General features: G+C 38.4%; 1 protein-coding gene across 1 annotated transcript in view; it reads right to left on the bottom strand.

Moving 5' to 3' along the window:
* Positions 1–26,737, bottom strand: part of RFC1 (replication factor C subunit 1) — a 39,882-nt gene that overhangs the window by 2,019 nt on the left and 11,126 nt on the right. Inside the window, exons 5-22 of the mRNA XM_074155195.1 lie at positions 14,102–14,334; positions 13,300–13,374; positions 11,929–12,006; positions 11,048–11,135; positions 10,657–10,952; positions 9,419–9,526; positions 8,710–8,889; positions 8,298–8,402; positions 7,549–7,945; positions 6,482–6,591; positions 4,533–4,647; positions 3,978–4,066; positions 2,804–2,941; positions 2,303–2,398; positions 2,027–2,125; positions 1,453–1,607; positions 1,219–1,336; positions 195–340 (exon numbers count right to left, since the gene is read on the bottom strand). Coding sequence (XP_074011296.1) covers positions 195–340; positions 1,219–1,336; positions 1,453–1,607; positions 2,027–2,125; positions 2,303–2,398; positions 2,804–2,941; positions 3,978–4,066; positions 4,533–4,647; positions 6,482–6,591; positions 7,549–7,945; positions 8,298–8,402; positions 8,710–8,889; positions 9,419–9,526; positions 10,657–10,952; positions 11,048–11,135; positions 11,929–12,006; positions 13,300–13,374; positions 14,102–14,334 — 2,626 coding nt within the window. The remainder of the gene's footprint in view (positions 1–194; positions 341–1,218; positions 1,337–1,452; positions 1,608–2,026; positions 2,126–2,302; positions 2,399–2,803; positions 2,942–3,977; positions 4,067–4,532; positions 4,648–6,481; positions 6,592–7,548; positions 7,946–8,297; positions 8,403–8,709; positions 8,890–9,418; positions 9,527–10,656; positions 10,953–11,047; positions 11,136–11,928; positions 12,007–13,299; positions 13,375–14,101; positions 14,335–26,737) is intronic.

Raw genomic sequence — 26,737 nt, forward strand, 5'->3', positions numbered from 1 at the left:
ACGCTAAAACTGTTTGCAGTCTGACTGTTGTCCAGATTAAGTCCCAAAAAAGCGTCACCAACAACATACAAACGTATTGACAGAATATACACTTAAGTTTGTACACAGCACAGCAAGGAATTAATGACAGGCAATGAGAACTAAACATCCGTATCGATACGAGGAAGGCGAATGAAGAAGAATGTCAGTACTACCTGAGACTCATGTGCATTGCCAGTTCTTGAATGATCCGATCGTGTTTGCCTGTGGATGAAAATTTCCCCAGCCAGCTGGGAAAGACAGGAAACTGGGACATGTAACCTCTCATCAGCTCCCCTGGGAGAACGCTTGCATATATAGCCTGAAAAAGTAACACACGTGCCAAACTCAAATCACAACGGATTAATCTCCCTGACACCATGACACACTCCCCTACTTGTCCGCACGAAAGTGCGTGGTGAATACAGTTCCGCAGTGGAAACAGCTTGTTCTAAAGAGAGCTCTTTCCTTGGTTGCTTGTTTCTGTTCAACCCTTTTTTAGGTTACAGCTTCATCTCTTGTACCACCCTATTTGTTAGCATGTTCTAAAATATCCCTGAGATTATCTGAGTTTTAGAAGCCATTTAAAAAAAAAAGAAACACCTGTTCATTTCCCATTTTTTCTCATTTTAGAGTGCAGTCAGACAGACAGCTGACTTCACACAAATACATGCTGTAGTCTCCAGCAGATGGACACAGTGAAGGAGACATTTCCAAAGAACACCACGGATCTACACAAACTCAGCCAGATAAGTTCCTGAGCAGCTCATCTTTTTGGAGCTGCACTAAGCAAGGGGGGTGGATTAGGTGACCTCCAGAGGTCCCTTCCAACTTAGTCTATAACACATTCTCTGATGCCAGTCAGAATCTTTAAGCACAAGTCTTGTCAATGTTTCAGTATCATTAAAAGTAGTACAGTGACGATGCTTCAGTCCTCTGTGCTTTGGGAGAAATACTGGCCTGGCGAGAGGCTGGGAGAGGAAGCGCATAAATAAAACCAAGTAAGCTTGTAACTGCACGTCAGAAGCGACACATGCCACGTGCTCCTGGGCTCCATGAACTCGCCAGCAGAAAACAGAGAATGCCACGTGAAGTATGAACTACGCAGGTCACAAAATTATACTGAAACATCAGTTTCAAGGGGTCAGTCTTTTACACTGGACACCCAAAAAGCACATAAAATGAGCATTAAGTACTCACCTGTGTTGGAAGAAGATTCCAGTTTTGCTTGCTACGAATCTGTTTGTCCACTATATCGCCATCACATATACTATCAGCTGCTCTACTCAAGAGCACCAAGTGCTTTTTCAGATTTCCTCTGGAAAAACACAAAAGTTGACCATATTACAGAGCAGAAATATCCAGCCAGGTTTCAGTCTAGTTTTACTCCCTGACACAAAAGCCCACGTCAACTTAGGGCATGGAATAACTCACCCAGCAGCGGCTGGTTTCACATGCACGTAGTTTTCTTGGACAAAGAGAGGTGCTAGGGAATAATCATGGAAGAACAGATCCGATTTGTCTATAAGAGACATACGAGAAGCCTCCTCTCCTGTAGCAAAAACCTTCCGGACAACATCAAAAGGGCCCTAAGTAAATGATATTTCAAGAAGTCAGTGGGTTGCAGGTCCACACAAACTGTAAGACACACCATTACTTTAGTGATGGTACCCAACAATATCTGGACTCACCAGTACAAGTTCAGTATCTCCTTCCTAACACTTCATCAGTTTTGAGAATTGAGTTTTACCTTTGATATTAAGAGAATTTTCTCCTAAACAGAGGACTCGGGCTGAGAAGCACGAGCTTCATCATTACGTCTTACGGAAGAGAGCAGTACATCAAAATATACACTCAGTCCTGGATTTATTGCTCTCCAACTATTTGTGGCAAATTTGAGAGCTCCCCGCGTCTGGGCTATCAGCGCTTTCATTCCAAAGTTGCTTATAAAGCCCAGTGATTATATCACAATATGATAGTAAAAGTCAACCCAGTATTTTACACTTACCAGTCTGATATCCTTTTTGGCTCTGCCAGCATCTGTTTTAGCCTCATCATAGGTCAATGATTTATCTTTTGCACACCACATATTAAGATTATGTAAAACCTAAGGACCAAAATCGACAAGTTGGTAACTTAAGAGCATTTAAATGGAAGACTCAAGCAGAAAACAGCCTGATCGCTCTCTATAAAAATAGTAATATTGTTCAAATACTACACTGAAGTCAAGGACTTGTAAATACCGTGCTCTCTGAATGGACACTGATACTGAATTGACACTGACCTGTCTGATGTCCTGATTTGCTGCCAGGATTATCTCTTGCATGGCAGGTGGTGGAATTTTTAAACCTTCTTTAAATGCAATAGACATCATGGCACCCTGTAATGCACACAATTGAGAAACTGTCACTAGAGAATTACTACCAATTCTTTCCCCTCCACATTGACACATCTATGAAAGAGCATTACTGTATTTTTCTAGTTTTTTAAAGCATGTATAATTTAAGTTCTCTCTCATAAACGTAAGTAATCCTTTTCCACTGATGTAAAAAAAACCCCAAACCTGCATGACCATTAAAAAAAAAATTGGATATAATTAAGATAGATTTCTAAATCTGAAAGGCTTTGGTATGAAAAACGCAGAAACCCCATTTTGAAAAGCAGAGTTACTCACGGAGGTGATCCATTAAGTTTTAAGTTTCCAATTCTGTGTACCTTCTGCCACGTGAAGGCAGAAGTTAGTGATGGTAATTCAGTGCAGCCCGTATAGCCACAGCCACCTTACCTTAATCTGCTCTAGACGAGGTCTCTGAAAACGAAGATCAAAACAGTAGTGGACCAAGGAACGAATTTTAGGATGGTTGCGATCGTTACACATACAGATGATGGGTATCTTTGTGTGTCTGATCAAACCAATCAACTCCTGTGATTCAAACACATTACAATAACTCCATCAGATAACTCTGAGAATAAGAATGATTCAAGTGTCACACCAAGCGGCATTAATCCCTGCCTTCAATCAATCCTCAACAGATGCAAGTCTATAAAACTCTTCCCACTGTAGTCATGTTTCCACACAGTGAAAACCTAGTCCCTCTCCTACTCTTTCCACTTGCTGTGCTACTCAGCTGCAATAAAACTGCTGTCCATCCACTTCCAGCAACCACGTTTAGACCGTTCTTCATGAAGCAATTAAGATCAATAGCCCAGAATAGAGCTGTCCACCTGCAGAACTAGATTCAGTTCCACCTGCCCCGTGCCCACGGAGAGCACACGCCTTTCTGACTGCACCCTGCCATAAACAATGAAGATGCAGGAAATAAAAAGATCAGCTCTTCCCTGCCCAAAGAGCTCAACCCTGAGGCTTCAGCGTCGTTAGGCTTTACCAGGACAGACTCTGCCTGCTCTAACGAAGGTGAAAGTCAGTTCAATTTCGTATTCCTGCCATGTAAATGTCTGCATCTGAGCTAAAGATCTGCAGCGTGCCTTTATTGTCAAACTATTGTATGTTACCACAGGAAGTCTTCAGAAGCTAAAACTGGAGCTGCTAAGGAGAACAGAGGACAATGCTGCCTTTGCCTCGCTGTTTGTTCAGTGTTACTGCCTACTGAAGGGAGCAACTGTCCCATCCAGGCTACAAACCTCCCACTGCAGGTAGATGTCCTGTAGCTGCACAGACCCGAGGATAAATTCACTTGTCCAGGAATAACCACATAAAGTGCACACACCCAAGTTAATCACTCCAGGTTTCTTTTACAGAAGTATTTTTCCCCCCCTCTACCAATGCATAATTCTTCTTACACAGGGACAGACTTCTAAAATAAGTCAGGTAAACCGTATGCTACAGAGACCTTCTATGGGCCATGGGTTGGGAACAGCAGACTGGCTTGAAATACTTAGTGCTGTATCTGGTATGCACTCTTAGCGATGGCATTAGCTAGTAACTATAGCAGTTTCACCTGAATCCCTCCTCTGTCTTCATTGCCTGCCATACCATCCACTTCATCCATGATCAATACATGCTTCCCGCTAACTGATGAGGATGTGCCTGAAAATGAATATGGACAAGAAAATGAGATGGGAATAAAATAGGGTCTTGCTTAGAGTTTTACCCAGTGCTTTACAGGTTAGGTAAACCCATGCTAAGTCAACTCAGGTGGTGGTGAACTTCCTGCTCCACCATTTGGTCCCATCAATCTACGTTCACAGAACAGAGCTGACCGTAGCCTCATGTCACCTTCCAAGAAACAAGTCCCATGCAACAGAAGAGCAACTGCGGAGTTCTTTAATAGTTTGCGCAAATTAACAACTGCTTCTACTAATAGCAGCATTTAATTCTACAACTGAAGATGAAATAAAACAGCTTAGTAAATGAAGCCATCCCTATTAGAGCCAGATCCCTCCACGTGATGAGCAAGCTAAATTCCTAATACTGTTGTGTAATGAGGAAGCTCTGTCCCTCCTGTAACTGGACTCTTAACACAAGAATTTTCTCCTTCAAACAACAGACATACCCGAACAGAAGTCTTTGATGCTGGTGTTGTTAAGTGATTCAGCAACTACTTCCTTTAGACTGTTCTTACTGCGAGTGTCACTGGCATTCAGCTCCACGTAGCTATACCCCAGTTCCTAGTCCAAACACACAAACCACAAAAAAAACCGATAACACAGATGAGTGAAAGAGCACACACATACTCAGAATTACAAATAGTATTTCAGAGTTCCAGAAGAAAGGTCTTATAACATAATTTTCCCTTATAATTTGTGGCTTTGATTCCTTCCTCCCCTTATACCTGTTTTCTCTTGCACTCCAAAAATATTTATAACCAGACAAGGAACAGATATGCCCAAAAGAGAACTTCGGGGGTGGAGAAGGGGAAAAAAAAAAAAAAAATATCAAAAACAGTCAGTGGCACAGATTTAGTTCTGAAGGATTAAGAGAACTGCCACCAGGGATACAAACAGAACTAGGAGCCAAGGCTGGCTAAGCTCCATGGTATTTCCAGCTGCGTATCAAAGTCTTTAATGAGCCAGGACAAGAAATGTGCCACATCCCTCTGAAAGGTGAAGGACAGAGAAGCTTTTAACTATTTAATAGCTAGAAAAGACACGGCTGCGCCAGCAGTCCTAAGACTTCAGAACAGGGCTGGGCTGCATGTCAATCCCTGAAGGAATTTAACCCAGCTGCTCCTTTATGAGCCAACTCCCCTGCCGGGGGCATGCCACGGCACAGCAGTGACCTGCACACAGCTTGGCTCTTGCAGCTTCAACCACCCCACTGTGTCGGCACAGTGAAACACTCTGCAGACCTGGAGCAGCTGTGAACAAGTTAGGCTGGAAACCAGAAGCAAGAAAAGACCATGCTAGTGCACAAGCCAGACCAAGGCAGCACCATCCAGCTTTTCTGCAGGTCTGGTTTCGGGGAGGGGTGGCATCAGCTTGTTGGCACAAAGCTCTAAGGCAGGGAGAAGGGCAGGGGGGGAGATTGTGAGTCACTCTATACAACTCAAATATTGAGGTAAGTAATCATTCCTTCCCAGCACAAAGATCAGGTAGCTGACAGTAGTTCTCCACCTTTCCAAGCTGGCAGTATCACATTCTAAGGAAGTTCTTGCAAATCAAAGAAGAACAGAAAAAAAAAAATAAAAAAAAAATCTGTAACTTGATACGCCACCACTATTAATAAATTCCCAGCTGATTCTCCTGACACAGTTAGTGGAACAGTGTTCCAGCTAAGTTAGGGAAAACTAATTTCCAAATTCAGATTTAGAAATGGACACACAGTCCTGTCAACTTCTCTCATCCTCAAGTAGCATTTGAATTTATAACGAGTCTGGGAAAGATATCTTTGTTAAGATGCATAAAACCCACAACCAAGTCTGTTGTTTCAAAACTTTCAAAAAGCTTGCCAGAATTCAAACCCCACAAAATTTAGTGCAAATATTCTCCGACTTGTTGAACTAGTGTTAAACGCTCACTATTTTTGAAAATCATTTCCAGTTGCTCAACATACTGTGATATGCCTCCTCTCAATACAACAGAAAGAAACAGAATCATAGAATCATCCAGGTTGGAAGAGACCCTTGGGATCATCGAGTCCAACCATCTACCCTACACTACAAAGTTCTCCCCTATATCATATCCCCCAACACCACATCTAAACGTCTCTTAAACACATCCAGGGATGGTGACTCAACCACCTCCCTGGGCAGCCTATTCCAATGCCTGACCACTCTTTCTGCGAAAATACAGACACCCTTTGCTATATTCTCACCCCAGACCGGATAAAGGTATCTAAACATCCATATTTTCACCTGTAACCCTGTTCTCAGCAGGTGAAACTAGGCTGGGAGCAGACCCTGGTAAGTTAAAGGGATATCCAGGTGCACACTGTATCTGCGTCCAGATACGGCATCGATACATTACAAACGGTGCTGGGAACAACTTGTTAATAACAACTCACCTTACAAACCAAAGAAGCTGTAGTAGTTTTACCAACTCCAGGTGGACCAGAAAGTAATGCTGCTTTAAAACCGGTACCATCATCTTTGCCTCCAGTTTTATTGGTCTTTGCTGTAAAAGAAGATTCCAGGTTATACCTAGGTACGTATTACAAAACAAACTGCGTACTTCACGTAAATCTAACGGTATCAAGCATCACTGGAGTTTTTCCTCATTTAAGGCTTGATAAGAAAAATGCATACACATCTGCATCCTAACCTTTTGGGGAAAAGCTGCTTAAACCATCTTAGTTTAAGACTTGCAGTGATTCTAAACTGAAAAATAGCAAAAGTGCTATTAATTTCTGCATTTTGCTCAAAATCACATCATAAAAAAAACAACTAAAAAAACCCCAAACCAAAGCAACACACACACCACACAGGAAAAACCCACTCCAATAGCAATGAAGCTTAAACACTGTTTTAACCACAGGAAAAAAACCTGTCTACAGGGTGACACACTACACATGACACGGGCTGCTTGTCAGGCAGAACCAGGACCTTAGTGATTCACCTCTTCCCCATGCATAATGCCATCCCGTATTTTCACCGTGTCCACAGACAGGTTAGCATTGGCCAGCATTTCTCTTGGCGAGAAAGAATTCACTAGGCTGAATATGAGGCAAATTTTATACACATTACTGCCAAGTTATTTTGGTTTCTTTTGGGGAAAAAAAAAAAAAAAAAAAAAAAAAAAAATCACATTTAAGAGACTACCACAAGATTTAAAAAAAAATCTCTTAACAGTTTGCTTTCCTGGGTCAGGAGGGAGATGGGGTGCTAAGTGAACAACTGCTTAAAGAAAAAAACACAAGCAACAAACCAACAGAAAACCAAATCCCACACAAACAGAAAAAACCCCACAACACCCCCCCCACTCAAGCTCAACTGCTGCTACAAAAAAACGCGTCTGGGTGCAGCCTCATTCCTGCTCTAGAGCTGCTCTGCCGTCTCAGAGGGCCTTATCGGCCCAGGGGACCAAGCAGGGTGACTGGCATGGAAGAACGCAAAAGTTAACGGCGCTGGTCACCTTGTCCATCTTCTGAGGAATTCTTGTGCCAATTTCGGAGCCATCGGAGCAGTTTATTGGCACAGCTTTGCTCACCCTGCTGTCCAATTATTGCCTTAAGAGATACAGGCTTGTATTTATCTACCCATAGCAACCTCTCCATTCCGTCTTCATTCATCTCAGAAACCAAGTTCTCCTTAGGTTTCGGGGCTTCTTTATTCTCTACAGTTTGCCGTTTGAAGTCCATCAGCTTTCGAACAGCAGTGCTTTCTTTCTTCACAGATCTTATGGTACCTCCTTTTTCAGGAGTAGACTTATTTTTTTTATTATCAGCTTCCCTTTTGATGGGGCTAAAATTCCTTTTTCCAGCTTCGGCTTTCTGTGGTGTCTTTTTAGGTCTTGGCTCTGCTTTCTTTGCCTTAGGGAAACAAAGGTAAAAAAGTTAAAGGGAAATTTCAAAGAAACCTGTGTGTTAAACAAACATGCTGTCTTTGAACACATATACAGGAGTGCTTAAGAAAGTACCAAAGCTTATGTATCGATAAAAAACCTTCAAGATACATTCTGCCATTATTCTGTGTTCTAGGTAAAAATGGAAAGTGGCTCTTACACACAAATAAAACATTTTCACATTCAATACTTTTAACCTAGAAGGTCAAGCCCTCAATTGGTTACTGTTAGTGGAACAGAAGACCAAAACTCCTTTCAATTAGAACCAAACCAAAAAAAAAACTAAACAAAAAGAACCCCACGGTTTATAATAAACAAACCTCTGTTTCAGCTGCCAGCTCATATTTGGACTTTTTGCCTGGCATAGTTCGAATAAGATCAAAGAGGCCATCCTCATCAATAACTTTCGTCCCTAAAGCTGACGCCTGGAGCCAAAGAAAGAATTAAAAGTCAGGTCAAGTAGAGGAAGGAGTCACATAATTCACTTCAAGTGCTTTCCAGCAAAGACCATGCTTAGGAACACAATAAAAACAAGGGATTTTTTTTTAATACATGTGTGTGTATATATAAATAAATAAAACCAAAACAAAGCCCTAAACATCAGGCAACTTTGCCTTTTCAACGTGCACTTCAGTTGCAGTTACTGCCTCCTTTTGGCAGCGACACTGAAAATCGATACAGTCGGGTATAACAATTCACAGTTCCACTTCTACTTTGCTCAGGCACACTCACCTTTTCACATTTAGATTGGCCGCAGTCTCGCCCCATAACCAGATAGTTTGTCTTCTTGCTGACATTGCCAGTTACTTTTCCCCCGTAACGTTCAATCAGAGACTTGGCCTCATCTCTTTCAATACACTCCAGAACGCCTGTGATTACGAATGTCAGGCCCTCCAAGCAGTTTTCAGCTCCCTGAGAACCAGAGCATTGCAGAAAATGTCATTACCTGACGCAATTCTACCAAGTACCACTTCACCATAAACTTTAACCCCCTACCATGTGAAGTGCCCTATGAAACTTTAAAAATAAGCCTACATTACCTAGCTAGGGAATAGCTCTAAGAGTTCAAAAGCCTTTAAAATGACTAGCTACCAACAAAGCTTCACGCTTTGCTCACGTGACCGATCATACTCGTGACCCTGTGCTTCAAGGATAGCATGTCAGTCAAAGGAGAGATGACAATCTTCAACTTTAAGACCAGCAACTATTTTTCATCATCATGACTTCATAAGCCAAGTACCGAATTTAATTTCTTAGTATATTCCCTTACATTTAGTCACTGCTTTGCATTACAATTTAGCTTTTTCCAATACATATTTCCTATCTGGAAAAAAATACCAGTTTTTAAATAGTTTAGATGATATTTGCTAAGTCACTTACAACATTTAGTCTATGACACACCCCACCCCGACACATAGAGCTCTGCTGTAGCCAGACTTACCTGAGGTATCTCTTTGGAACCCAGTGCTTTGGGACCCTCGCGATTCAGGAAGCTTCGGTAGGCTTGATAATTGCTTCGCTTCTTTTCAGAGTCCTCAGGACTTACAGACTTGGGAAGGAGGGGAAAAAAAAAAAAAAAATTAATACACATACTACGTATAGAAAAAAAGAACAAAATAAACTCAAGCATCACAGTTTAAGACATTCTTGTGCATCAAAGGAAAAGTAAGTTCTAACTTATTTTTAATGTATTAACATGCAATGCCGAAGCTTGTTCTGGTTTTGGTGCTTGTGTTTTGAGAGGTTTTGGGGGTTTTTTGTTCTTTTTAAAAAGATTTCCAAAACTCACCTGAGAGTTAAAAAAAAAAAAAAAGTAACCATTGTTTATTGCCAAGTTTCTGTTGATTCATCTGTATTCCACAGGTACATGCTCACTTAATTCATAAATTGTTGCTTTAAAATTCACATCCTATTTTATTTCAGAATTATTATCAGGTATAGACAAGATCTATACCTACATAAAGTCTAATTCATACTATGTCTTCTACGTTTAAGAAACATTTAAGCTCTTTAATAAGTAAAAAATTATTTAAAATTAACCCCAAAAAAGCTGCAGGCTCTCCCTCCCAATTACAAATGTTATTTAAGTGTCAAAATTGGGTATTTTGTACTTTACGATTGAGAAGTATGGTTTGAGGATGCCGGTAACTACCAGTGTGTTCAATAGTTGCAGTTACTGAATCAGACAATTAAAATAAAAGTATATATATTCCTCCCATAAGAAATATACTTCAGAAACAGGAGACTTGGGAGGGAGAAGGGAAAAAGAAACCCCAAACCCTATTTGTCATTCCAATAGCAGTACAGATCCACAAGGTCACCACGCTCACACAAACAGCAAGCTTTCCCCTACTAGTTAAGTGTCAGAATTTCCTGAAAAAATGCAGAATGCAGGAAGTTAAACATGAAAAAGCACCGAACTGATTTTGCAGTGTACGTGCATACCTTAAGGGGCATTAAAGAATTCTTGGTTCCTTCATGCATTTAATTTACATTTTTCCAGCTAATTATTTTCCTATATTTTTACAATTGCTATAAAGTTAAAGTCTGACCAGAATTCAAAGTCTTAAAAAGATTCAAAGCACCAAGTTACAACAGTGAGACGTAAACAATAATAAATAGAAACTGTTTTCCTGCAGATTCCACCAAGCCAGCTAAATTCATTTTGACAGCTCCTACCTCGCTCTTCTTGGGGGAAATTTTCTCCTTCTTTGGTGTTGTCTTCTCTTCTTTCCCTGAAGCAATTTTTTCTTTTGATACTACGCTTTGAGCACCTCTTTCCTTTCCAGCAACTTCTTTTTGTTTCAGAGACACGAGCTTAGCGCTAGGTTTCAAAGGCAATGTCTTATCCGTCAACTCTCTTGCTGTTTTACCATCAGATTGCGGGAATGAAGGAGACCCTTTTGAATGTTCAGATTTAGTGTGGTGCTTTGCAGTGTAATTCTTTGCTTCACCTGTCGAATTTGTTGCTTTCCCTTGAAATGGGGCAGAGGGAAGAGAGCGCATACATAAGATCGGACCTCATTAATATTATAAATTGGTGAAATGTCTTCTGTATTCCATGTCCTACCTCTTTCAGACTGCTTATATCTTTCTGTCACGTTAGGACTGCTCTTGGTGCTCAATACTGTTTGTTCTCCTCCCGAATCTTTCCGAGCCTAAATAAACAAACAATGCCAAAGTCAGAGATGTGTGTCCTGAGCTACCATTAAGACCAGATCCCCGAGTTTCCCTACTGTTAAGTACAACAGACTGAACAACATCTAACAAAGCTCATCCCTACCACAAATCAGAACGCAGTCTCCATCACAGGCAGACGAGCAAGTTCTGTGCTCAGCAATGCACATAATTACTCCTTAAGTCAAAGGCCAGACAGATGTCCAGGTTACCGTAAATTTTGATAACAATCAGTTTACTGATTAGTGTAGAAGTACTAATATATTCAAGTCAGTAATCCTAAATTCTATGAGGCTTGATGTACAACCCAGAAAATATTTTACTGTGCCTTACACCATACACTATGAGAACTGGGAAGACTCTCCCTACTGTGGTTAGTCTCAAAACTCTCAAGATCCCTGCTTGCCTCTTCTCTCGGAGCAAAGAGAGGACTTTCGTCCTTGATCTGGTCCTCCTGAACCAGAGCTACAGCTGATCGAAAGCTGAGTCTTCAGCAACACACTTTGCTCAATAAGAACTAGCAAGTTCCGTTTCAACAGAAATAGATAGCACAAAGATACCATGTCATCTGCTGTCCAACTAGGAAGGACACTTATTTACTGAGTGAGGAAAATCCAGGAGGAAAGTATGAAAAGTACGTTATTTTTTATGCAAACACTCTCTTGCCGTTTTGAACACATTTTTATGGAAGTCTCAAAACAAAGGTTAGGCGTCTACGTAAGAACATACCCAGCAATGCAGTTTCTAAAAAGTGAAGTTTAGAAAGTACTCAACCTTTTTCTTCTGCGGTGTTTCATCCAACATAGCCAAAGTTTTAGCAAATTCTTCATCTTCATGCAACTGTCTCTCCAGCTAAAAGGAAAAAAAAAGAAAAGAAAGAAAGAAAAAGATTTTTAGGGTCGTGTCAGATAAGTTTTAACTCTACTATAATTTTTTTAAAACTCAAGACAAAAAGTTTATCTAAAATAAGACAACTGGAGAAAGCACATCCCACCAGAGGCAGATAAATTTCTGGAAGTGGCCCTGAAGAACTACTTGTTTCCCCCAAAAGAGAGTCTGAAATCTAGCGAGAAAAGTAGAGTTTGGATTTGTTGCACTAGAAACATTAATAAGCCTGTATAACCTGTTTTCAGAAAGATTTTCTGCTCCTTCATATTTTCTATTGTTTTGTATCCTTTTCATTTAATAAGCCATCAAAATTTGAAGGCAGGATCTCACAACAACCAGCTTGTACTAAGATGCAACCTGTTGGCTTCAGAAAACTTCCAAAAGAGTCCCGAAACACAAGTAGGAGCAATGCCTGTTAAGTATTATGATGCCTCAATAATGAATGTTCTATTCTCCTTTACTGCTAGCAACGAATCATACAAAAAAAAAAATGCTGATCAGTTCAAATGAAAAGAAAGACAACACACTGTTTTTCCTGACAGGTTGTTTAACTTTCTAATAGATTAAAGAGTAAACAAATTAATAAATTAAAGATAAATTCATCACACCTCTGGAGAGGTCAAGGATGAGACTAAGTTTTGCATGGACAAAATATTTATTTCAAAGAATACTCAATATTACCAGTATATAGGAAATGAACTGATTTTCCCAAAAGCAGTAAATAGGTATGACAAGTGTACCTTTCCCTCATACTAGCACTGATTCAAACAGGAAAGTTTAAGACACACAGAAGGGTCATTCACATTTTTCTCAACTGTCAGAAAACTCAGATGACAACAAGCAAAACAATCAGGGACGGCTTTTAGTTTTTCAGCCCAGGCAATGAAAATTAAATGACAACACCAAAAAAACCACACACAACTAAAACCATGAGGAAGCAGAAAGTGAATTCCGTGTGAAAAGCTGTTTTGTTGTAGACACATCAACTGTGCACGGTAGAGAAAATCTGAACTGACAGAAAATAGATTAAGTGAGCTGTTCTATTTACATAACTGAAATAATGCCCATAAAAATAACTGCGTGACTGGGTTTGCACATATGTGCAAAAGTTATGCGCAAAGGTTAAGTATACAAATGAATTTTATTACACATATGTATAGCATACATGGAAATTCCATCTTAATTTCTTAAAGGAAACTAATTTTAAGTTAAACAAACTGCTCTTGGCATAGAGCAACAAATTTACAGAGCTTTTACCTCTGAATCTTCTTCAAGCTGCAGTTGCCTAGCAATGGCCTCATCATCTAGTGTGCTGTCTCTGCTTTGTGAAGGCTATATTTAAGAAAAAAAGACCGACAGTTCAGTTTCCCCAATATTGTGTAGATTACTGTAATTTAATCTGTACAGATTCATTTTGTATACTTCTAGAAAAGGACTGGGAATGAGACACACAGCATTTTATTCCTAGATCTCCAACTTAAACACTATTAAAGGAGGCTGTTTTCAAGAGGTTTTATTATTCAAAACAAAACCATGCTATAACGTAAATATCTAATTTCTTCAAACAACGCTGAACATCTCTGAAGCTATCACAGTTGGCCAGCTTGAAAGAGAAAACAACTACATTATGAATTTTTAACTTCCTCCACGCTTTATTTGGTGCTTTGTTATTCCATGAATGTGCGTGCCATAAAGCTTGGGAAAACAACCTCCTTCCTCTCCCACCTGCCCTCCACCCCCAACTATAAACTATCCCACCCACTCACTCATCTCAGAAAAGTACTTAACATTAAGAAGTCACTTAAGGAGCAGCAATAGAGAAAATACTACTTTCAACTTTGTGCTATCTTCTCAAACATGGAAATGCTATTTTAAATTTGCATTTAAGGACTTGATATGCCTGCACATATCATTAGACTTGAACTTATACTTGTGTGGGCATTAAAAAGTAACACTAAGCAGGACAAGCAGTTAAGTACCTCCTTGCAGTCATTAAACCAGCCATTTTGATCTGCTATCTGCCTCGTGGACAGCCTAAAGGAACACCATCAGTACCCACCTCTTTCCTTTTACTTGCTACCAGTTTCTTTTCTGATCGTTGGACACTACTTGTCCCAAAGTAATCAAGTGCCGAGGTGGGAGTCTGTTTCACTGGAGATAATGGCTTGCTTTTAGGTCGTGGTTTTACATCTTCCTTTTTCACTGTAGTTGTTCCTGGACAACCAATTGTTGATGTCCCATTCTCCTTTGGTTTCAGGGAAATTCTTTTATTGACGAAATCATCTTCTTCATCTAAACATGAAGAGTATTCTATTACTTCTGATACATGCAGCTTAAGTTCTTATAATGTAATTGTTAACAGAGTTGTTTTGGCAGATTACATCAACTCAGAATCTAAGAAAATGTTACAGGTGTTTAGAAGTTATTTGAAATAAAAAAGAAAGGCTGAGTTGCATAACACTTCATATTTAGCATCTTTAATAGTATAGCTTGAGCCTGAATAGATTGAGTACTGAAAGAAACACATAACATTTGTTACTTGGGTTCATACGTTACCTCTCATTTACAGAAGTTCACAAAGAACACCTTCCCTTCTTACACAGGGAAGATGATGAACCAAGTATCTAGGTCACTGAAATTTGAACCCTCTCCTTAATTAATGCGACATCAAATTGAAGAGCACAACCCTTCCTTCATATAAAGTGTGAAGTACAAAGCTACACGTATTTTATTATAGTATTCATTAACAGACCAGCTAATATAGGCTTTATAGACGACTATAGACGTATATTCTTAAGAATCTCTCAATATTACACAACAAACCAAGGAATAATAGAACACTGTATTTAGAAAAAGCTTCTTGATAAGCTTACCAGTGATTTATAAAGTACTTATCATAGCTCATGAATGCTTTAGCAGAAACACTTCAACACCATTTTTTACTTTTTCACTCTTAGAGATTCTCTGAGCTATTCTATATCCTCTACATTTCTGCACTTAAACACGCAGCACAGTCAAAACCACCTCAAAGAAATGCAGCCATTTCACAGAACACAGAAATCAGACAGGAGGGCAGCATACAAAAGAGATTTTTCAATTTAAAAGGAAAAGGAAAAATGGCATACACAGTCTCATTAGGAATTAGCCCACAGACCACTGAACCAAAACTCAATTTTTCCTTTTAGTATTCTTCTATAATAGCCAGGACATGGCCTTCCCAGCAATGAACGAGAGGAAGAGGGTTTGATGGCCATTTATTCATTCTGGACCCTAACTCTTCACCTAGTCAATCAATCAATCAAAAAAAAAGATTACCAAGGACTTCAAAGGGTTTTGTGTCATGTCATGAAGTCTCGGTGACAGTTATACAAATGAAACCCTATCACTGAAGCATACAAAACCTTACCGATACCATTGCCAAAGGATTAGATTAATTTGACAGCACAGAAGACAAACATCACCGGGCAAACTTCTTGATCAGCGATAAAAGCGCTTTCTTTGTGAACTCTTCTGAAAACCTCCAAGTGCGCAAGGGCTAAGAAGCAAACTTCAAGAAAATCCCCAAAATGAACATTAGACACAGAAAAAATAAAGCACAAAGACTTGAGAGGAACAGAACCAGAGGCTGTCTCATTTGCATGCCGCTAACTGAAGCCTGGTTTCACTCTTCTGAAAACAAAGATGTTTTAGACACCCCCTTCAACATATCACAGACACGGGAATTCAAATACCTGTTTTATAACAGAACCTAAATTGACAGTATTATCACAAAAATATGTTCATTTTCCAGTCGTCACTAATTTAAGCTCCCGTATTTCTTTTCATACAAAAATGTGGTTTTTTTAATCACCTCCCCAAATTTAGATGATGCCTTATGTCTGTCATGTATAATTTTTGTTATCTACTAGGCAGATATAAAGGGAAACAATTTTTTTTTGTTTCACCTTTTCTCAATAGGTGGTAGTAACAAGAGCATTTTGGCATCAGCTGGAACTTTTTGCTACTGAACATCTCCTAAGAAGAAAACAAGTACAAAGGGGGATCCTGACTATTCCTGGGAGGGAAAGCTCAGAGAGAAAGAGAAATAAAACAAAGCTACATCTGTAAGGGAGGAAATTGGTTCAGCTGTTAAATCAAGAATCCCTAAAGATAAATTTTTATCTACAAGAAAGTGGCATTTTCGCCAATTCAATTCACAAAGCAATATATGGAAGAGAAAATTCAAGCCCAGGTCCCTCAGTCAACAGTAGCGAGTTTTACCACGAAGCTAAAAGCTTTACTATTCTCAACACAATTTACTTTCCCCGGGCAGCAGGGAACCTCTCACTGCCATTTAGCTCAATTTAACAAACTACTACCCATCTGGGAGATTTGGGCACTAGCTCCTAATTTACAATAGCTTGAGGTCTGAACAGGAGACTGCTTATCTCAAACTTAATTTCAGAAATATTTTTGCTTCTTTTAAATTTTTCCGTTTAACAAGAAAATACATTTGCAGGAATAAAATGTACGTATTGCTAGAAATCAACAGTTAATATAGATGTAATTACATTTATTTGCCTTGAAGAGAAGATACACATCCTGTTCTGCCCTCCCTGCTCCCAATTTTTCTTAAGCTAAGGACTGGTCCATGCTAGAAAAGAATCTTTACTCATAACTATTGTTATCAGAAGATCTACATGCAATATTGATTTTTTACAATTATTCACTCATAACTATTTAAATAACAAAGAAACAACAGGATATTGCTTTCTCTCAAGTAGAAGAAAGCAAAGTAAATATAATTAGGCTTTAATTAAAAAGGATGTGGATTTAAGTCATTTATGATACCAGTACTAAGCATTACCAATAATTAGAGCTTTGCTTTAATTACATCCGTCCTAGAAACGACAGGATTAGAAGCATTTATTGACTGCAAGCGGTAGCTGAAGGAGGACAAGAGACTCAAAGCACTTATGCACAGTCGTTTACAGAAGTAAATAAAGAAAAGGCAGAATGAGAACATGAATGTGGTCATTAGGAAACAAAACCACCCGGATTCTATTTAGTGGGTTTCAAAAGATGTTTTAGGGGACAAATACTCAGGCTACAGTTTCATCCCAGGTTCAGGAAGTTCATAAGTACAGCACCAATTTGCCAGATCTCTGGGCACTCCCCTTGAATTCAAGTACTTAAGAATATCCACTTTTTCTGTAAAATGTTAAGGCTTCTTCCTTGAAGCAAACCCTGCCTACTGCTACGGAATTGAACAGCAAAGTTCATCAGCTCTACACGTGCAGCTTCCTTAAACAAGCTTGAAGGTGACTTCATTTACAAATTTGAAAATATCTGGAGTCCTAGTACTGCTGCCCGACTATTCAGGTCACTGTTTCTCAACACATGACCTGTAAAAGGAGAGAGACGTTCTCATTCATACAAGCAAGACAGTAATTGGGGGGGGAAGTGAAAATTCAGGGTTTGAGCTTATAAAAATTGTAGAGTAATTGCATTCTTATAGCAATTGCTAGCTAGACAGTTGAGATAACCTTACACGGGGGCACGGACTTCACGAAGTATAAAACAGGAACCGATTTTATCATCGGGTAGATTACCTGTATGTTGCTACATCTTTGTATAGTGGAACAAAGACTACTGCAACAACAGTACGCCCTGTTTACATCGACACATTTTTGTGTGTGCTATACCACGAAAAAATGCCCAGAGCATACACATTTGGATTTTTTCAGGATTAGCTCTGAATTACAAACACAAGACAAGACCATGTATTCTAGTCGAGTTTTCTGGAAATTAAGTAGATGTGACAAAGAGAAAGCCAATCACGTGATTAATGGAACAGACAGGCATGACAACCAGGAGATTGCTTTTAATTATTTTTGGATGCAAACATTACACATGAAGCAGGGAGCTATTATGCCAGGCAGTGTACAAGGCCAAACTTCCCTAGCAACAAACAACAACTGTTAAATCCTCTGGGCTTTAAGAACTATTTCATGACATTAAAGCACACCTGGCTTTCATTTTATATACTGTTCTAACAGTAGCACAATTAGGTTAATAAACTGATGCCTGCAGCACACCTGTAACTGTTTGCTATTCCTCTTCCTCTTCCCTACCCCTCACCCTTTTCAACAGCCTTTCACCTGCTGATTACTGAGCAACATCTGCGGTTGTTCCCTAACCAAGCTCTACCAAAATTATCTAAGCTGTTTTAAACATTTGTTTAAATGCAGATAATTTTAAGAGGTTCGGGTTCAGCCAACCCAAAAAGGGAGCAGTCTATTTGCAGGAAGGGACAATGGCAACAAGCAGCATGGGACAGATCCTCAGACAGCCTTCAGAACAATGTACTTTATTCATCTTCATTTATTATTTCTGAACTGTTGAGTTCCTCGACAGTATAGAGCATAATTCCCTGGTTCCTATTCTATTTAGAATGCAAAATATTTAAGGCAGAGACAACCTCTTACTATGATGTTATAAAACCAACTCCAAATATAGGCAGGGCACCTACGGGTTACAAGTAACTCTCATTCATTATTGTAAGCGTATGTTAAATTCATGTTTGTACATCAATTACTACTACATAAGGACTTCTATACGGAGCTACAGGATTATATCCTGCCCAAAAGTCATTAAATCTACATTACTTGTATAAAATGACAATATTCTGGATATTCTTCAGTTTCAATGGTACCACATCTGTACAAGCACTTAAACAGCTCCTGTCCTAACGAACTTGCAGTCCAGAGCAGTAACTATTGTTGTCCAAGCTGAAGCTGAGGGTGGAGAAAGCGTGTGTATGAAAAGAAGTCATTGTAACGGGTTTTGATTATTTTAAATATGCACTGGTCAACACTCAACAGCCCCAACACTTGGTAGGACCGAGTTTTTTATTCCCTTTTTGCTTCAAGTAAATCTTTAAGAAGATTATCTTTAAGAAAACAACCACTTCTCAAAAACACCAGCAAGTCTATTCAAACTCAACCCCTGTAACTCTCCAAAAAGAACAGCTGTTACATGTGACTAGCAAAGTGCATTTTTTTCCCTATCTTCCTCCGCATTTAAAAACACAGTAGTTGCAACCTACATTCCAAAAACTGGTCTGTACAGTCATTTAGATTTTTTAAGTCATTTCTCAGCAAGCTAATTGATTTTAGATGTACTACAAACATGCACTTTAAAACACAATTGTTAGCACTTTGCATATATTGACATGTCAAGGTTCCATGCCATTATAAAAATATAAAGCTTATCAGAACCATTCCAGCTTTACTCCCCTGAAATCAAATTTACATTTGGATTTCCCAAATGCAAATTTGGAAAAATTTCCTATCAAAGATAATTTCAAGAAGTTGCCTCAGTCATATTTTCCCACTTTGAGGGAAAAATATTCTGGGATCCAGGACCACAATGCAATGACTGCCACGTCTAATTGTAATTACATACTTCAGTGCCAAACTGCGTACCCTTTGATAGCCTTTTGTCCAGTACATACCAAATAAAATTCTTAGTCAAACATGTATATTTATCTTTTAAAAATACCTTTAGAAAAAAAGTTTTGGGAGCGTTAAGATATATGAGAAAGCTGAATATATTGAAACTGAAGTAAATGATCTTCATTTGCAAAACCATCAGTTACAGCAACTCGTTCCAAATAAAATGCTCACACTTGCCATAGAAACTGCTGTGTGTATTACCTTGGCATGAAATTACAAGTCATCAGTCCATTAACTCTTTCCAGCTTATTCTAGAGAGTTTTATTCACTCAAGCTGGTTACTTTTACCATCATGGCAGCTTTGTCATTTCACAAAAGCAGATTTGAACCCTCACCACGCAATGAGAAACTTCATGGTCTGGCTTAGTTGCCTAAAGTTTACTGCATGAGAGAAATATTCAGTAATGCCAAATGAGTAATTAGGAAACAGGAAAAAAAATCCAACCAAGTACAAACAAGTTCATTTTTTCCAGCTACAGCTCAAGTTACTGAGCCGCTTAGGACACAGTGTTCTGCTTCAGACAAAATGAACTAGTCTAGCAAAAAAACCAAGGTTTAAAAAAAGTCCTCTTTCACATTTTAAACTAATTCAGCAGATTACCCGAGTCCTTTATATATAAATAAATAAAAATTAAGTATTACAGTCACAGAAAGTTCATATGGGTAAGCGGGTAATAGGGAACTTCACCTGCCCAATTTTATCATTCAAATTCAACATACTGAATGATTAAAGTAAGTTTATGGTATTTCTAATCAAAGGTCATTTGTGCGAGCATTGAAAAAAAAAATTAAATGGAGAAGCTCTACAGCAAACAATGTGAACCACAAGAACTTTTGAAATTCTTTTTATCTTCTGAAAGCATTGTATATACTTAAGTGCAAAAACTTGCCATCCATTTTCACATGCTTTGTGAAAATAATTAAAAACTTGCAAGAAACCTGTAAAAAAAAATCTCCTACATCTTACATTTTTAACTACTGAAAAATTACAAAGCAAGTTATAACATTATAGGTGCACCAACTAATACCTATACCGTTAAAAAAAAAAATAAATTAATGTAAACATTCAACCATAACTGGCATAAGAAAAAAAATAAAAATCTATCCGCAAATAAGTTACTTGCATCCATACCACTTAAATGCCTACAATAACAGTATATGAATTACTGATGTAGTAAAGAACAATATGTTGGTTTTTTTAATGGCATAGCAACTTTGTAGACAGAAGTAATCTGCATGAGTCAGTAGTTTTATAAAGTTTTACTCCAAACATTACTATGTACTACTCTGTGTTACATAATCTTAGGTCCTACCTTAAAAATATGCTGTCTTATGTAGGGGACACAGCACAAGAGAAGTAATATTCATTTGCACTTCCAGGACTAAAAACATTAAAATCTGGTTAAGTATTAAAAAATTAATCTATCTGATCTTCAGCTGGGTTCACAAGTCATGCTGGAGATGGAAAGGAAAACAGACATTGATTGAAAAGAAAAAGGCTGCTCCCTACGCTACGATTTCCGTGGTACTTTTCTAAATGCTTTGCTTTTATAATCTCAGTTTCTATTTCCCTGTACTACCTACAGCATCGGGACCATTAATGTCACCTTGCTCTGATGTGCACGTAAACACCCAGCAAAACATACCTCTTGTGTTTCACCACACCGATGGCACAAGGAGCCAAACAAAGCATCAGTGTGAGAAAAATAAAGTCAGGGCTCAGAAGAAGAATAACACAGGTGAACAACAGCAAAGATTAAGCACACAACACTAAAGACATACAATGAAGTTCCAAGAAGTGCAAAATGTAAAAACTTAAGGTACTTAATATATTTACAATGTGTGCATATTTCTCTGTATTTCTGTAATAAAAGAAAAGCAAGCCCGCATATGTGTAATTCACTACTAGTTCACGGCAAGAAGGACATTTGATTTTTTCACTGTACTCTTAGAAGTATGCAAAAATTCAACTGGAATATTAAAGGAAAAGAAAACCCAATAAAAACGCTTGATTGCAGTCATGGAAGAGCATCATGCTTACAAGAACAGGTATCTCCACAGAACTATCAGGCAATCAGATTAACACCAGATTAAGGATACCCTCTCAGTTCCTTAGTGTAAAATAGATTTACTACACTTATCTAAGATAGCGTCTGCATTCAGCTTCCAGAAAGGAAAAAATTCACTTTGTGCTGCTTTCCAGGGGAATAAAGGGATTAAAAAACGTCGACTGTGGCATCCAAATTAAAAGGCAAAATTATTCATTTTGTCTTAAATTATGATGTAGAGTAACAGCACACGGAGCTGGCAATGCCTCTATTTAAGAGGCTCACGCATCCAGTCTGCTACACATCCAAAGCTGTTTCTTAATAGAAAGTGGTATTTTATGCCATTACATTTCCCATTAAAATCAGTACACGTTAACAACCCAAACACTGGCAGTTCTAATAAAACACCACAAAAAAACCCACAAAAACATTTCCACTTGAAGAGAAACGTTTCCTTTTCTAAACAGATTAAAGAATAGTTTGTGTTTTAAAATACTGAAAACAGCCTACAGAATCAATAGCTTTCACACAGAAGCCATTTTTTAAATAAGAAACAAGCACGAAGTACATATGGAAGTTATTTTTCTAGAAAGTTTCCTCAAAATAAATTGACAATTGAAATAATCATTTTGCAGTCCAGACATATCAAGTGAAGGGCACAGTACCACAGCCAGCCAGCTGCTGCACCAGGACATCTTTTAACACACCTCCGAAAGCAGTAAAAGATGACCATGGCCTTGTAAAAATAAGTGCAACGACATGCCCAGTATTAAAATCTAACCACAATTGTTACAGAGATTAAACTGTAATTAATTTATTTCATGTCCTGCCATGTTTGAAATACAGGCTGACAAAGTAAACCTAAGTAATCACGATTTTTTTTGGTAAGTGAATCCTATTAATCTTTTTATTCAAAGGTACCACATTTATTTCTCAATGTTGCTGTTATCCGAGATTCTACAGGGAGAAGAAAAAAAGTTCCCGTCTTTAAGAATAAGATTACATTTTACTTTATCCACGCCTCTGGTTTCCACTTATTCCCCTATTCAGGGAGGCAACTCTGGGTCAAAGCAGCCAGATACGATCATACCTTTACTGTTTATACAACACTCCTCTCACCACTTAAGTCTCAACTGACCTTTCATAAAACACTTTAGAGGAAAGCTGGTACATAGAGTGCTATTTATCACCTTCACATATTTTCACGTAAGTATAGCAATTTCCATAAGTATATACAATGCTAGTATTGCCCAGGAAGTAACGGTGACAATTTTTTATTCCCCTATGAAATGTTTCAGTGTAAGACATGATTATTCACTAACAATCTGCTGCTCATTCGAACCAGTGTTTGGATGTGGGGATATTTTTTTGGCTACCAGTACTAGCATTTAACTGATTATTTTTTTTCTGTGGCTTTTGTGGTTTTTTGTTTGTTTCCCCACCCCCCCCAATATTAAAAGAGTCTATATTCAGCACGCACATTCACAGGCTATGCTTCTTGTCCTATCTTCTAAGCTCTCAAGGAACAGTCTTTCAGTAACCTACAATCCTACTCAGTTTCTACCACTTTGGTTTTTCTAGCTTTATAAATAATTCAGCCTACCACTAGAACATGTGGGTTTGTTTGGTTTTTTTTATTTTAAAGTCATATTTTGCAACATTCAAGCGATGAAGGCGATTGCTACATATGCATAATTTGATTATGTTCACATATATCACGCATGATGTATGTCAAGGATTAAGTATTCATGAAAAATGAAGTCACAATTCCTGGCAGATAAACTACCTGTGATGAAACCAGATGAGGTTCAACACATCATAATAACAGGTCATCTTCTACAAACAAAGCTCAAGGTTCCATACTTCATTCAACAGTCAAACAAAGTGTTATTTTAACAAGTAAAACAAACATTTGGATTTTTTCCCAATCCACTAAGACTGTTCTATCAACAAAAAAAAAAAGCTCTTTTTTCCCCCTTGCTACTGGCTAGAATAACTTCACTTTATCCTCAGCCATCAGTATTTATTTAAATTAAATTTGCTTCAATAATAGTGAAGTACTTCTTATAGAATTACAAAGAGTAACTATTCTTGCTTTATATTTTTACCTTTTTGGAAAAAAATAAAAGGCAACTTCACAAGCTAATAAGAAACAAAAGCAACAAAATAATCTCATTAATCCACTCTTATACAAACCAAGTTAATTGCCCCAACATTTTTCAAGAAAGCTGTACACCACAGTTAGACAGAAGGGCTGAAAAGAAATTCTGAAAACAACAGGAAGAAAGTTTCAAATGAAATTGAAAGATAGGTTGAGGCAGTTTAGCTACCAAGCTTCTACTGACTACTTGATGCCAAGACGCTTTTCAAACACGTTGCCACAGATAGAGCCCTTGAGAATGAGATTCTGACTTTTGAACAAGTCCAACAAGCATCATCTTGATTTTTTCAGCTGCATAACACTAAGGACAAGAAAAGGAGAGATGCCTACAAATTTCATTAGGCTGTCTTCTATCTACTATTTCTATATTCCTATTCTTGTAAAACACGTTTATCTCAAGCCAATAGCTGTATCAATACCATTAAAACACACTCAGCTTGACAGCTCCATTAAGCTGAAGAAACAATTTATACAGATTAAATATAAACAAAATTCAAGCACTAAGTCTCAAGGTTATAAAGGCATTGTTTTAGTTGTAGACTATTAAGTCAACCTTGTGTGTACTTAAGACTCTTTAGATAAGAGTAACCTTGAGCTGTGGTTTTCAGGGATTTCACCAATAACCTTGACCAGTGTTCCCATGGTATCCCTATGCCGAAAAACTTGATTACACCACCTTGAATTGCATAATGAACCTAAATATGTACTGTTTATTCCCCAGGAATCTGATCATTTATTTACTCTGGGATCAATGCTATTAAAGGCTTTTTTAATTAGTAAAGAGTTACTGGCAGAACTGTCAAAGGAAACAACGTTTTGAGTAAAAAGACAAACAAGATATATAAATTGTTCAGGATACTTTGGAAAAGTGAACTCATTTGAATAAGCGACAAAGTACAGCTAAACACCAGGTCAAATATCTAGGACAAGTAAAATAAGATCAATCCATTTTTAAAAACTGTGACTCTTGAGAAGAGCCTGAGGAGGAAGAAAGTATAGGAAAAAAAGCCAGCTGAGGCACACTTCTAATTGGATCCTGCAGCAAACAATCCTTCTTTGTTTTAAAAACACATGATTAATTATAGGGAGGCAATGTTTATGTTCAGCGATGACCTTACCAGAAAAGGGACTCTGTCCACTTTTCCAAATATGTATCCTAAAACTCAAAAGAGGGATCACAGAAGAACTCCTGGAATTCTAACACTTAAAAAACACGTTTTATCAAAATAGATTTGGATTCAACCTGTTAATTTTATCACAGTTTCTAAGAATCCATACAAGGCAAGTCCTGTTGCTAGTGAAGAACTCTATTCCAGGAGACAAATCACAGAACCACAGAATATTTTTGGTTGGATGGGACCTTTGAGATCATTGAGTCCAACCAACCAAAAAAAAAAACCCCACACCAAAAAACAACAACAACAAAAAACCCCAAAAAATCCCAGACCACCGAACACTAAAACCAAACCAAACACCCACAACCACACACCACACCCACCCACAAACAGACACAAACCAACAACCTTGGGCACTAGAGCGTGCCCTGAAGTGCCATGTCTACACGTTTCTTAAATACCTCCAGGGATGGTGACTCCACCACCTCCCTGGGCAGGCTGTTCCAGTGCCTGACCAGTCTCTCAGTAAAGTAATTAAATATAGCAAAATAAAGCAGAGCTGATAGGTACAGCCTCAGCTGAACTCAGTCCAGATGTTTCAAGTACATCTAACCACAGCACAACTGACAAAAAGCCTAAATCCTTCTCGCTTCAAGTCTAAGTGACTGTAAGTAGAGAGAGACGCATCACAAACTGTAAGAAACAGCTTCGTGAGCAAGATGTGTCCACCTGGTGTTGCAGCTCTCAGGCAATTCTACAGCTTGTGTTGCACAGGTGATCAGAGCGTGGTAACCAGTATCCAATATCAAAATACCTAAGTTTATCTGCATTAGAACAAATCGATGTGAAATAACAATAGGTCCAGTGCAGAAAGAGACCTTGATGTTTGAAAAGCAAATCAGAAAAGAACAAACCTAACATGACAAGAGATTTAGGTTGGGAAGCTAACAGCTCTGAACAGTAAACCATTCAAAAAGCTTCGAATTTATCAAATGAACTGAGTGAAACTTAGGATGCTTCCAGTCTATGCCATTCAGTAAGTCAGGAATCAAATTCATCCTATCATCAGGATCTTAATAAGTGAGCTCTTTCTGTTGACTTATAGTCTTAATCTTTGTTTAAGTGCCACTAACAGATCTCTTAGCGAAGATGGAATAAGAGAACAACCAGCAGTAACAGCAGCCCTGAAACGGCAAGCACTCCCATGTATTTCAAATGTATTAAAAAGCAGCACCTAACTCCACATAAAAAAAGCACATGCATACACATACAGCCAACTGTTCTCAGATGCCAAGAGAGAAGTGTTGAAGTCCATCTTCAAGAAGTACTGAAATATTAAGCTAAATACTCGAAGCTGTGTTAATTTTCTTCCACAGATACTCAGGCTTTGTGGATTTTGTAAAAATGTACTTTCCTCTATGCTGGTGGCATACCTGTAAGGAGGCATGATTCTTAAATAACACTGAGTCTACTTAAACAGGTGTTCACCCATCAAAAAACAGCAGCTAATGCCACAAACTTTTCCATAACACCTCAAATTTAGTAGCACAATATGAAGCAAGTAATTGGAAACAAAACTGCTCCATGACAGAATTCAGAACATGGAAGAGTGAGGGCGGCAGAAAAATCACTGTAACATTTTTTGGTTTGGAGCTGGAAAGGAAACGTTTAATGATAATTCTGCAGGATGAAACTTCCGTAACAGTAGACAAACACCTCCTGCCAGTTTACAGTCAAATTCCTCTTGAGAGCACCAAGGTCAAGAATCACACAAAAAGCAACACTGAAAGCTGTACTAAGGAACAACCACCACGCAAACAGTGAAAACGAATTAACACGTAAGACTCTTCAATCAAACTGACAGAATTTGCCCTT

The sequence above is a fragment of the Numenius arquata genome, chromosome 10, assembly GCF_964106895.1.
Source record: "Numenius arquata chromosome 10, bNumArq3.hap1.1, whole genome shotgun sequence".
Taxonomy (NCBI): domain Eukaryota; kingdom Metazoa; phylum Chordata; class Aves; order Charadriiformes; family Scolopacidae; genus Numenius; species Numenius arquata.